This window comes from Sardina pilchardus, chromosome 10 (assembly GCF_963854185.1).
Source record: "Sardina pilchardus chromosome 10, fSarPil1.1, whole genome shotgun sequence".
NCBI lineage: Eukaryota > Metazoa > Chordata > Actinopteri > Clupeiformes > Clupeidae > Sardina > Sardina pilchardus.
The window spans coordinates 26,460,301-26,473,414 of NC_085003.1; the positions used below are offsets into that span (position 1 = coordinate 26,460,301).

Genomic DNA, 13,114 nt, shown 5'->3' on the forward strand with positions numbered 1-13,114 from the left:
TCAACTCCAGCATCGACTCTCTGCTGCAGTCGCCAGCGTACACTACAGAGGCAAGGCCATCATACCAGGTCAGTTCAAATAGCTAATTTCACAGCACTGCAAAAGAAACATACAGACACACTTTATTCATTCGTTCACACTCTATTCATTTAGGTAAAACAGCTTGTTTGTGGTAGATAGATTTAATGTGGGATAAATATCATTTATAATTTTTCAACTCATCTTATGCTCATCTTATTCTTCTTGATGATGTCTTATCAATTGTCTGTCAATTCTCTCCTAATTCATCCATGTCTTTATTATTTCAGGAATACGGCAAAGATATGACATTCCACAGTGTTGCTCCCGAGTGCTGGATTTAGACTGAAGAGCAGACCATCAGAGGACATCTCTGTTAGCTTTAGATCATTCTCTGTACAGTATTTATATTTGTCTTGATACTACCTTAAATTATACTTATTTAAATGTGACAGAATTTGTAAATGTAATATTTTTATAATATTTATAATAAACATTATTTAATTAATAAGTGGTTGACTCTGGTTAACGTGATGTGGTTGAGACACTTTCATATTTGTTGCATATTCACTGCACATGGTACAGACTACAAACTTCAATGACTCTGCAAAAATAATAATACAACACTTCCATCTGGTCTTGGTCCTACACACACACATGCGCGCACACACACACACACACACACACACACACACACACACATATGTATAACTTAGATACAATGTACACAAAACATATTCCACAATACAAACACACACACATACTGTACATGCACAGTATACTACATAGAGAGTAATACACACACACACACACACACACACACACACACACACACACACTTACAGACTTTGAAATGACTGTCCACAGTATATACAGTCCTACAACTACAGTGGGGCTTTAACAAGTGTTGCAGCTCACTGGTCTTCAATAACTGCAAATGCCACCCATCTACAACCCCCTATCCCACCCACCAATACACACAGACTCACACACACACACACACACACACACACACAGTTGTAGGCAATTCTACTTTAATGAGGCATGACATTGGCAGAGTTTGTGGTGGATGACACAAAACAGCAGATGTGGTGGCAAATTAATGCAGCAATTTCAACAATGTCTTTCTTTCATTTCACATTAGCAATGGCCACTGAGCAACAAAAAGTTAATTTCTAATATAGAGAACCACTGTAAATCTCGCGGAGTTGGAATATCCCATTCCATTATACCCCCTGACCGTCTCAGATTTCAGACAAGGGATGGATATATGCTGTTAATTATGCAATATGTATCTTACATGTACATCTACAGTATATGAATCTACTCCACTGAGAGAGATAGAGTTACTGTAGGCCAGAGCAGTTAGGGGTCTGTCATGAACTGGGTGTTATCAAAGTTGAAGCATCTCAGAGGGCCCCTTGACACCCTTGAAACAGTGTGTGAGTCTGGGCATCCCTGCCCTCCTCTCCTGCCATCTCCTCCACAGTGCACCTCTCGGTCTGAGAAATAGCCCCCCACACACACACACACACACACACACACACACAAACACACACCGAAAACATCCCACAAACACACACTACGCACACACACACACACACACACACACACACACACACACACACACACACACACACCGGACACTACACACACACACACACACACACACACACACACACTTCCTCCTATTCTCCCATCTTCCCTCCCTCACCTCTAGTGCCCCCTTCTTATCACTCTGCTCTCCCAGCAGGGCTCATCCCCCACTCTTATCTCCCTAATCCCTCCGTTCAGCAGAGGAGGAGAGGGGGGGGTGTCTGCACCCCCTGACCTCTGACCTGCCTCAAGGGTAGCAGGTAAACAGTGACCTCAGGTATGAGTCCGCACACCTCGCAAAGAACACTGAAGTGCTAATGATATCCGCTAACCAGCAGGAGGGCGGATGAGCGGGAGCTACAAAGGGAAAAAGGCTATTAAGTCATTTAGATGTTTGCCTCAAATAAACACGTTGCCAATGCAGAGCAGAATTGCAGCTCTCGCGCGCGCGTGTTAATGAGCCCTTTGATGAGCCGACATGGCGAGGAACTTCAAATGCAAGTTCATGCTGAGAGAAGTTGAGAAATCTTCTTCCAACTAAACAGTCCTCCTTCGGCTTGTACTTTTAAGCAACGCTGTCCTGTTGTGGTGCCATGGGGACACTGACTAGATTAGGAGACTGGAAGACCACCCTGGAAGACTACATTCTTCAGATGTAGTGCTATTTGCCACTCTCTAGCCACTTTTTTCTTTTCTTTCATTTAATCACAGGGTAATATACAGTACATTATACTGTATATTATGGAAGTTATCATATAACAATTATAAAAAATGTTTTACTATAAAACGTAGTTGATGATTCCCTGTTAATATAAACCACAAATGAGATGTCATAAACCTCAAATGAGACGTTAATGTGATTTCACCTTTAACTGCACCAAATCAACATCTGATAGTGTGTTACTCATTATTCCTGCATGGTAATGGACTACTCATTAGTGTGAAGGTGAGGAGAGGAAAGTGACACGTGTCGTGTGTGTATGTGTGTGTGTGGGAACTGGACTCCGCTCTGGTTTCCCTGAGGCTGCCCTGTGGTCTCCAGGATCACCACCCAGCTCCTAGTGAGAGTCTATGGGCTCTCTGCCACCTCCGGTGTCACATCCTACACCAGCCTCTCTGAGAAACAGCCAACGTGAACATACACACACACACTCTCTCTCTCTCTCTCTTTCTCTTTCTCTCTCTGTATCTTTCGCAAACGCATGCACGTACGCACACACGCACGCACGCACGTACGCATGCACGCATACATATGCACATGCTACTTGTTGTCTTTGAACCATGTGTCTAAACCACTGGCCATCACTGCCACCAATACTGATTTTCAGTAGAGTTAGGCCTACTTACACATTTCTATTGCTCGCTCGCTCGATTGTACTTTAAACTTTAAACTCGAAACAAAACTTTGAAACTTGAAACTTGAAACTTGAAACAAAACTTGAATGTTTGTTAAAGTAATTACACAAATTTCCCAGTCCCAGAGCCATCTCAATGTGTCACGAGAGGGGCTGACCTCAGTCACCCTTGTGAGGGTGCGAAGTGATATGACAGCTGGTAGTCTCACAGGGGAAGAAGTGTGGCTGTGAGAGAGGACTAGTCCATTTCCACTAACACACACACACACACACACACACACACACACACACACACACACACACACACACACACACACACACACACACAGGCACACAAATACCTTAGCCTTAAAACTAAAACCACTTCACAACAATTCCAAAGTCCCAATGAGCAACACTAATAAGATTTAGTGACACAGCAAGATTACAGAGCTCAGATCCAGCATGAAGTAACTATTTCCTTACTCCTAGCTCCTGTCTGTCATGGTTGTCCCGTAGTTGTCACTTGTCACCTTCCACCTGTCTCTCTCCGGAGCTCCTCTCCCACGGCCCCCCGTCGGCACTCACACCTCCGGAGTGGACGTCCAGAGCCACTGGGTCACCGCTGGAGGTGTCACTTGGCCCCTCCCATCAGGGGATAAATGAGGAGAGCTCACCCAGTCCAGCAGCACCCAGTCTGCCTCTCAGCACAGACACAGACACACACATCATGGACATGCAGCTCTCCGATCTCTTCTTTCAGGACTGTCAGACGCCGCTCGACTTTGACTTCGACTCGATCTCTGATGCTGGCTACCACAGCGCCTGTGACGGCCTGTCGCCGACCTCGTCAGTGGACTCCAGCTGCTCCTCGCCGTCAGGTCTCCACTCTGGGGGCTGCGGCTGGTCGTCTCCCCTGTCCCAAATCTGGAGCTCCGGGCCCGGGCAGGACACGGCTGAGGGGACAGACCTCAGCAGACACATCGGCGTCCAGATCCAGAACCCAGCCCGCTCAGGGAACCAGGAGCAGATGGAGGGCTTCCAGCAGCAGGAGCAAGCTCAGACATCCAACATCCAACCCGTCCAGCTTCCTGCAGTGCCCAGCCTCCAGCAGCAGAGGGCGGTGTTGCCAATTCAGGAGCAGAGCCTAGCGTCTCAACCACAGGACAAGCGGCATCGATCCCGGTGTCGATCCAAGAATCCCACCCGGAAGAGGCAGAGCGCCAGCGAGAAGGAGAAGCTGCGCATGAGGGACCTGACCAAAGCGCTGAATCACCTCCGCACCTACCTGCCCGACTCGGTGGCCCCCGCCGGACAGACCCTCACCAAGATCCAGACGCTGCGCCTCGCCATCCGCTACATCGCGCACCTGTCCGAAGAGCTACAGGTCAGCCATGTGGACACAGGTGTGAGGATGGAGCGTGGAATGGAAGTCCGCCAAAGCCCAGACCAGGCTCGTGGACAGACGTACCCTCAGGTGGACAGCCCAGCCCAACACTTTCAGTACTCTCAGTACCAGTCTGCAACCCACTGGAGCCACCATGGAGATCAGTACACTCACTGTTTTGAGCAGGACGCCCTTTTGCAACAGAACCAGCTCACAAACGGCCTGACTTCAGCTTCACAGCAAGACATGATATCATATGAGGTAAGAACTATCAAATGTATTGAAATGGTTGCTGTTTTATTTTGAATTATGTTCAGAGGTTATTTAACATCAAGTGCAAATAATGAAAAAGCAAAAAAATAACACCGTTTTATCTTCTCCTCAGCAAGAAAATCTGGTGCAGATAAGGCATGGATTCTACTACCCTCATCAGCTGTGAGGAGGAAATCATTTCACTTCCAGTGCCTGTTGCGGGACAAAGACATTCCCTGAACTGGCTTGTTTACTGCCAAGGTTGACATGTGTCTACCTACCTGTGAAATTAATATATTTGTAGCTATATTTTTCTACTGACTGTAAATATCATACAGAGTATATATAATAAACTTGGAGATTTATACAGATTTGTTGTAATTTCTGAACAAAGGCAATTCACAGCTCACAGGAGACAATTGTTGAGTGTTAATGCCCATTTTATTCACACACTGGCTAATTGCAAGATTTATAAATGACTTTAAAGGTACAGAGATACACTTTTGATGACAGAAATCACACCCAAAACACAGAAAGAATAAAAAGCAGTATAAACATATAGAGCCCTAAAGCTGGGCAAAGTGCATCGTCTATCACCATGGAAAGTTCACTATCAACTATAGCTATCGTGTGGCATGTGGAAGCATTGAGGTGACACGTCCATATCTGTGGTTATGGTCGTACCCATTAGCAAATCGATCATTTTACTTCGTTAAATTACAGTCAAACTTTGTTCATCATCAAATGAAGGCCCGTAGAAACACTAAATTTCTAGGCTTTGTTCAAGCTACACACATTAATCTTGCATTCTTACAGCATTTTCAATGAGGCCTTGGCATTCCTGATGACAGGGAGAAATGGTTTACAGCCTCACAGCCGTCACAACAGCAGTGAAGTGCTAATTGCACACCTGCTGAGAGTTGGAGAGGCTTTAGGGTTTTAACACTCAGCTGGGTGTCTTCTGGCAGCCAGGTGAAAGAGGAGAAAGAGTGTGAGGGGGTGGGGTTGGGGGTATTATACATTCTCTTTACGCAACACATGCAACTCTTATCAATCATGAGGATCAACTCCAACCTTTAAGCTTCACAGGACATCACCCTACAGTAAAAAGGCAACGTAAAAATACATGCCTGATGAACAAATTCCCCATGCCTTATTTGCCCGACGAAGACTAGTTGAGATAAAAACATTGCCTTTTAAGAGTAAATAAAGCATTTCTTGGAGCCCAAATACAGTGTGCAGACCATCTGCTTTGTTTTGTCTGGCACCTTTAAAAACATATTTTTGGATGTGCGCACCCGTTTCCACAAATCACCTTACACTCGACATCTTTGTTTCAATTCTGTGTTGATTTATTGTCTGTAATGGCTAAATTGTGCTATGCATGTGGGTAGAAAAATCCATTTTCTTTAAGGTGGAAACAGTGGCCAAATTCCTAAACTGGATAATTAGATAAACATGTTCATTTAATTTGCGAAGTGTTGATTATGCGTGTTGGATGAACCAGTCTCTGATCTCGTCCTGGTAGTCAGCCACCCATCTGATGTTGGCACGAGTCTTCTCCAGAGCCTGCTCCAGGGCAGTGTTGGCAGACCCGAACCCAATGTCTGAGTTGTCCGTCACAAACTTCTCAAGCTTTAAACATACACAAATGAACATAGAAAGAGAGGAAACACATTCACATCAGAGCCAATGCACCAGGAAAAACAACCAATGATTACGAATGGTAACTGTGACGAATTGTTTTGAAGAAAAGGTGCATATAACACATGTGCATACCTCATCCAGCTCTGCTTGTGTGGAGAAACTTGCAGTGACACCACTTATAAGACTTGCGAACGAAAAAGACCCGCTTCCATATCTAGGAGACATGACACACACATCACATGAACACCTTAGCATCTCCATCATGGATGCTATCCAATAATCTGGAGCTGCAGTTGTAAATGTGTATTGGTGTTAGTAGTCTATTAGGATAAACATACTCTGTGATTTGCCGCCAGTTGTCTCTCACAAAGTTCCAAGCCAACGTCTGCCCGTGCACACTACCGGCAACAGCCACGATAACAGTAGTAGCATCTTGCTTTCGAATCATGCTGGAGTCCAGCGTGTAGTTCAAATATCTGACATAAAGAAATGCAATAGACAGATGATGCATGTGTAAGAAAAAGGAGAAATAAAATCCTCCACGACCAAGGCACTCCAGAAGTTTAAAATGTCTTTATTTAGAACTAGACATGTCCAACAAGGACCTAAAAATGCCCACGCGTAGCGGCTGGGGCCTTCATCAGACAGATGATGCAGTTGATTAATTGTATATCTTACATTGACAGACAAAAGTATGACGTGACATTATATCTTTAAATGCCATTGATAGGCATCCAAAGAAACTCTCCAAGGCCTATAGACTCACTGGTTTAGAAGTGTAGCGTCTTTAGTGCAAGCCAGGGCTGCCATGAGTTTGTTTGCCTCTATGGCGATAGAAGCATTCTGGAACATCTTCCAGCCAAAGTTCCACTGGTCCTCGCCTCCACTGGCAATGGCACTACAGTAGACTGTCGCTCTGAGGTTGGGGTGGATCCTGGCATGGAAAACAAATGTACAGCAACATAGTTCTTAAAACAATGAATACATCTTGGTGCATTGCAGCGACAGTCTAATAAAGGGCTGCCATTTTTCTGGGTTGTATTGATACATGTGTGGTCAGATACAAATACATATAGATTTTCTTAATCATAAAGTGCTTGGACACAAGAAATAGTGTCGTTTGTGAGTCGGAATGCCTGAAGAAAGATGTGATTTTAAACAAAATATTGCTTTTGTGTATGACTACAGAAACGTTAAAGGTTAAGGCCAACACCCACTAGTGGAGTCTGACGCATGCCAAGTGGCACCAAAGTGTAGAACTTTTAACAGAGCGTAGTAGCCCCCTGGTGCTGTCTGACATGCGCCAACGGCAAACTTTAGAAAATTCTTCTCTCTCGTTAAACCCATAGATGCGAATGCCGCCACCAGCGGGCACTGGCCTCGACATTGTCACTGACGAACCAGTGCGCTAACCCTCGACTCACGTGTTGTTCTGAGGCTGTGCCATCCACTGGCTGTACCAGGTTAAGGTGAGATTCTGGCACCCATCAACTCCAGTGCTACAGGCCACTCGTACAGCATTAACCTGGTTGTATCTGCAAACAGAGAGAGACAGCCATGGCAGCTCATAGAGAAATGTCCACTTCATTCTCTTCATGTATGATCCTCAAAATAATCATAAATTACTGACTGTTCGGTGTGGCCTTCCGGTATGTCTGACCAGTCTATAGTGAGGTCCTTGAAGTAAGTATACAGGGGCTCCACTTGTTTCTTTAGGTATCCCTGAGTGATATACAAATATAGTAATAGTCACACACACACAATTACACACACAGAGAGACACACAAACACACACACACACACACACACATACTGTACACAAACGGACACGCACACACACACACACACAAAACACCTTATTCCTCTCCAACTTAAAGGTGCCCTCAGCGATGTTGGGCAAAGTCACTTCTGTTGACGTTCAAACAAAATGCTAGGTCGCTACTCCCTCCCCCTCCCCCTTGTGCAAAACCCCCCTCTTGCAAATGCACATCTTGTTGGCTATTGGCTGGAACACTGTTTGTTATGCTTCGTGGTGCAGGTTGCACCAGTTTGCTTTTGCTGCTGTTTGTGCCGTGTTTTTTACAGTGTGTTCAGGGGACAGGCAGCTAGCCAATAGTGAGGAATGATGAGGATATAGTTTCAAAAAAATGTTTCAGCCTAAAAATCGCACAACACCGCTTAGAGCACCTTTAAACTATACGGTCAACAAACAACAACCCACCTGCAACAAGTCATACACTTCTGTTCCACCAAACATGAGGTACAAGTAATCCAGATTGTTCAGTGCTGTCTGCCATGGCATATATTCCCTTTCAGTAATGAGGTATCTTGTTGTGTTCAGAGCTGCACTCATTGGAATTATTTTAGCCCTGGAGATGAGAAAACAGACAACCGTAATTTCCCAAAGTTAGCAACAGGTTACACTGATTTTTTTTTCTTCAACCTTCCATAAAGCATTGTCCAGCTGCTTATACACAAAGCGCCAATACACACAAAATTACTGAAATACTGTGAGCAAAAGTGCTATAGATCAGTTATTGATGTCAGCTGCTAAAATGACAAGGACGTGGAGAAGAATTGCTGACCTTGCCAGATTAAAAGCATCATCAACCAGTTGTGCTCTGTTGATGACAGGGATAACCTGCAAAAGAAAATAAAAAAAAAACATTAATTCTTCTGAGGTGGAAAAAACAACTTCAGAAATTGTTCATCCCATCCCCTAAACCAGCTGATTCTAATTACTGCAGGTCTTCAGCGAGATGAGTTGAGATCAGATGAGTTAATGAGTGAAATCACAGGTCATAAGTAACCTAAGTATACTTGACAGAATTAACACATGGTGATACTTTTGTACCACTTGGTTACTTGATAAACGTTTAAAACGAGTTGTTATGGCATGGCCTTCACCTGATGATCCGTGCGCAGCTGGTTCAGAAGCTTATCCCAGTTTGCAGTGTCATAATTCACTCTGTAGTACCCAGTCACATTAATGTTCGCCAACAGCCACTGATCTCCAGTTGTTTGCATTGCACTATGACCAGCTGCAAAATACAAACACATAATACTGTAATCACCCCATGTAAATCATGGTCATTCCATTGAACAAGCTAAGTAGAACACCTAACACTAAATCATACAGGCACACCATGCAAAATACAGAGGACCATACACACAGAATAAAATAATGTTGAAGAAATGCCAAGGTTAGTGAGAAGTGCACTAGCACTTCTTGAATTTCCCCTTGGGGATCAATAAAGTATCTATCTATCTATCTATCTACCTATCTAGCATACCATTTGTCTGCATGAGCCAGTAGAGTTCATCATTCCCTCCAGACTTCATCCACTTTATGGGAACTATCCACTGATACCTACAGAGATCAAATGCACGCAGCAACTTATGAACAAAGCACCTGCAGGTATCATTCTTGACTGTTTCTGAATAAAGTGTTTGGAAGTAGGCTACTATTTTCTCATGTGTCCATTATCTTATACTGGTATCAAGCATCACTGCCCAAGAAGTGAATTCTTTAATAAGATATAAGCACATTAAATGTCCCCATTACATTTGTGGTGGTTGTATCTCAAAGGCACAAGTTAGCAAGCTAGCTGGTTAATTGTTTTAACTCAATTTAGTATTTAGTGGTAGGCTACTTGAACTCAGATGGTCTCTCCACAACAGAGTCGGGGTCCAGCAGGAAGTGTTGCTGGGATACTGTTCCAGTGGCGGTATCTATGGAGACCACAGGGAAGCCCATCTGGAGGACCCAGCGGTTCATGATGTCATGGACTGTGGCTGGCAAATCAGTTCCAGTCTCTTTAACGGCCTGTGAGACAAACATTGAAGTGTGATTATATGAAAAAGCAGAGCAATGTGTTTTCTAACTTCTAACCTAAAAGTTCAATCAGAGCAGTTTATTTATCCTCCTAGTCGAACTAGGATATTCTACTAGACTCCTGAGGAAGGCATTTACTCCTCTTGTGTTCAAAATAAAAGACTGCTGCACTTTTGAAATGATTTTGTAAGAGTATAATGCACCAAGTTTAAATTCACTGCTAGTAAACCTGTTCCACCCACTCCCAATTTCCACTGAGAAGGTCTGTGTCCTAACCAGGCCACAGTAATACATACTACAAATAAATACTAGTCACATAAATATTTTGGGTTGATGGTGTGTGTTTTTGTTGTTGTTGTTGTTGTTGTTGTTCAAATGTGCTGGGGGGTGGGTGTTAACAAGGAATTTTACAACCCAGTTACAGTCTCATACTTCCATCCATTGCTTTTATATTTCTGCAGGGTAATAAAGAATATTCGAAAGTCCGCAGTGGACTCACCTGCTGTAGATGATTCCACAGGTCTGACCCTTCTGTGTTACTGTAGGCAAATTCATTCAGATATGTCTGCACATGGATAACACACAGATATACATTAACATATTAAACACAGAGCACAGAGATACACACACGCACACATACACATTTTCTGTCATTCATCTTTCATATTTTTTTGAAAAAATGTAATACTTTGGTAGCAAACAGTGCCTGTACCGCTGGATTGCGGTACAGGCACCGACATCTTTGTATAATCTCAACACACACTCACTTTGAGACCGCGGAGGAACACAGGCTCAGTGAGGAAGTCAGACAGCATCCGCAACACTGAGGCTCCCTATAGAGAAGGACAACATGATGTAGTTATGCAGGAAATCAACAATGTAACCTGCAGGCTTAGACATAGACAGATTGCATTCACAGGGTGTCTACAGTATGTCTCTGTGTTTGTTTGTGTGTGTGCGTGTGTGTATGTGTGTGTGTGTGTGTGTGTGTGTGTGTGTGTGTGTGTGTGTGTGTGTGTGTGACTACCTTGCTGTAGGAGATGGCATCAAAGAGCTCACTGATCTGTTCAGGTCTTTGGATCTCCTCCTCTTTGGAGGACAAGGGATGAGAGGAGGCCAGGGCGTCCACTGCAAACACTCTGTGCACGTCATCCAGGACAATCAGGTCTTTCTGTAGAGGGAGAGACAGAGACAGAGAGCAGGGCTGCATTACAGTTTCATGTTAACTAAAACAAACCAGGTGGAACAATCCACAGTGATAAAAATACATCTACAACAAACCACTATCCATTTTTCATATTAGTCAACACATACGCATGTGTGCATATGTGGGTTTGTATGGGATTAAGGTTAAAGTGTGCATGCTTATGTGTGTGTATGCCATTTAGTTTACAAAATCAATATCACACAATACATTTGTGTGTGTGTGTGTGTGTGTGTGTGTGTGTGTGTGTGTGTGTGTGTGTGTGTGTGTGTGTGTATTTAAGCTTAATATACCATACGCTTGAATGTATGTCATTTAGTTTGCTATACCATACGTTGTGTGTGAGTGTGTGTCATTTAGGCACTCACCACATTCCAAGTAGGTTCTGCCCTGTCAGCCCCAAGGTAAGACACATAGGAAGCAAAGCCCTCATTTAACCAAACCTCATTCCACCATTTTAGGGTCACCAAGTTTCCAAACCACTGGGGAGAGAGACGTATTTACTAGTTAAGATGGTGACAGCGGATTTAGCCTTTATAGATTATGATGCATCGTATATTGTACACTATAGAGTACCATGTGTGCCAGTTCATGAGCAATGATTGTAGCTGTTGTTTCTTTGTTCCTATTCGACGATACATCTGGATCGTAGAGTAGGTTGGCTTCTCTGTAGGTGACAAGACCCCAGTTCTCCATTGCCCCAAAGTAGAAATCAGGTAGGGCAATCTGGTCTTAAAGAAAGGAACAGATACAAATTTGAGGAAAACTAAATATTCTGACATTTCTATACAGCTCTCTGAGTGAGGCTAAGAATTAGTAGATCCACGCTCTGTAATAATGCACCTGATTTAGAGAGAGGGTAGGGTATGTTGTAATACTCCTCAAAGAAGTTGAGCACAGGCACTGTCACATTCAGAGCATAGCTTCCATGGCCTTGAGTGATGGCATTCTTACGAGCCCAGATCCTTACCTACAAACAGAAAGAGAATTTAAAGATGATACCTGTGGTCATATAAACAGAAGGAGCGGACCTGGGGCTAGTTGGCTAGCATGCTACCTTTACTTGATATGCAGTATGGGCAACAGAGAGCCTAGGCATTCATAGCATTACATAAAAATGGCTATTTCTTCATATTCTGTCACATATAGTTAGCTCAGGTTAATCCTAAATATTTTAATGTTCTCATATAGTTAGCTCATTCCTAAATATTTCAATGTGTTTTGCTGCTAAATATTAAACTTGTATTTTAACTTATAAGAGAAAGAGATATGAGAGAAGTGGTTAGTAATGTATTGCTACTTGCCGAAGTGTTGCCAGCCGTTGATGCCAAATCGTCAAAATCACAGACCACCAGTGCCAGCAAGTAGGTGGACATTTTCTCCGTCGGCTCAAAGGTGGTCTTGGTGACAGCCTGGCCCTCAACAGTAGTAGACTCAGTCGCTAGAAGACAAAAGAGATGTCTGGAATGAAGTTTAAATGCAGTAGTGTTAGAGTAAAAACACAGTACGTTTCAAAGTGCTTATCAACAGACCTATGTCCATGCCGTTGGACAGGGCCACTGTCCCTGGCTTGTGAAGGACTGTGATGTGGAAGACAGCTTTCATGGCCGGCTCGTCAAAGCATGGGAAGGTTTTCCTGGCATGGGTTGGGTGCATCTGACTGGTGGCCACCACCCTTTAAGATCAGTACAAAAAGCCACATATCAATAACCTTTACATTTAATTGGTAAATAAGATTAGAGCATGTGTGGACATACTGTATTTGAGCAATTTTGTTGTCTTGTCACTACACACTAATGAAGTTTTGTGTTGGTCTCAGTAAATTACATTTACAGTAATTG

At 43.6% G+C, this 13,114-nt stretch overlaps 1 protein-coding gene across 2 annotated transcripts in view; it reads right to left on the minus strand.

Moving 5' to 3' along the window:
* Window positions 1-5,020: 5,020 nt before the first annotated feature.
* Window positions 5,021-13,114, minus strand: part of LOC134094576 (aminopeptidase N-like) — a 10,558-nt gene continuing 2,464 nt past the window's right edge. For both annotated transcript variants that reach the window (XM_062548161.1, XM_062548160.1), the window contains 19 exons: window positions 12,806-12,948; window positions 12,578-12,714; window positions 12,117-12,243; window positions 11,850-12,004; window positions 11,642-11,755; window positions 11,097-11,240; window positions 10,837-10,902; window positions 10,569-10,634; window positions 9,888-10,060; window positions 9,528-9,604; window positions 9,142-9,275; window positions 8,820-8,875; window positions 8,456-8,603; window positions 7,865-7,956; window positions 7,659-7,769; window positions 7,001-7,168; window positions 6,573-6,710; window positions 6,367-6,448; window positions 5,021-6,222 (listed from right to left, as the gene is read on the minus strand). In XM_062548161.1, coding sequence (XP_062404145.1) covers window positions 6,073-6,222; window positions 6,367-6,448; window positions 6,573-6,710; window positions 7,001-7,168; window positions 7,659-7,769; window positions 7,865-7,956; window positions 8,456-8,603; window positions 8,820-8,875; window positions 9,142-9,275; window positions 9,528-9,604; window positions 9,888-10,060; window positions 10,569-10,634; window positions 10,837-10,902; window positions 11,097-11,240; window positions 11,642-11,755; window positions 11,850-12,004; window positions 12,117-12,243; window positions 12,578-12,714; window positions 12,806-12,948 — 2,281 coding nt within the window. In that variant the 3' untranslated portion in view covers window positions 5,021-6,072. The remainder of the gene's footprint in view (window positions 6,223-6,366; window positions 6,449-6,572; window positions 6,711-7,000; window positions 7,169-7,658; window positions 7,770-7,864; window positions 7,957-8,455; window positions 8,604-8,819; window positions 8,876-9,141; window positions 9,276-9,527; window positions 9,605-9,887; window positions 10,061-10,568; window positions 10,635-10,836; window positions 10,903-11,096; window positions 11,241-11,641; window positions 11,756-11,849; window positions 12,005-12,116; window positions 12,244-12,577; window positions 12,715-12,805; window positions 12,949-13,114) is intronic.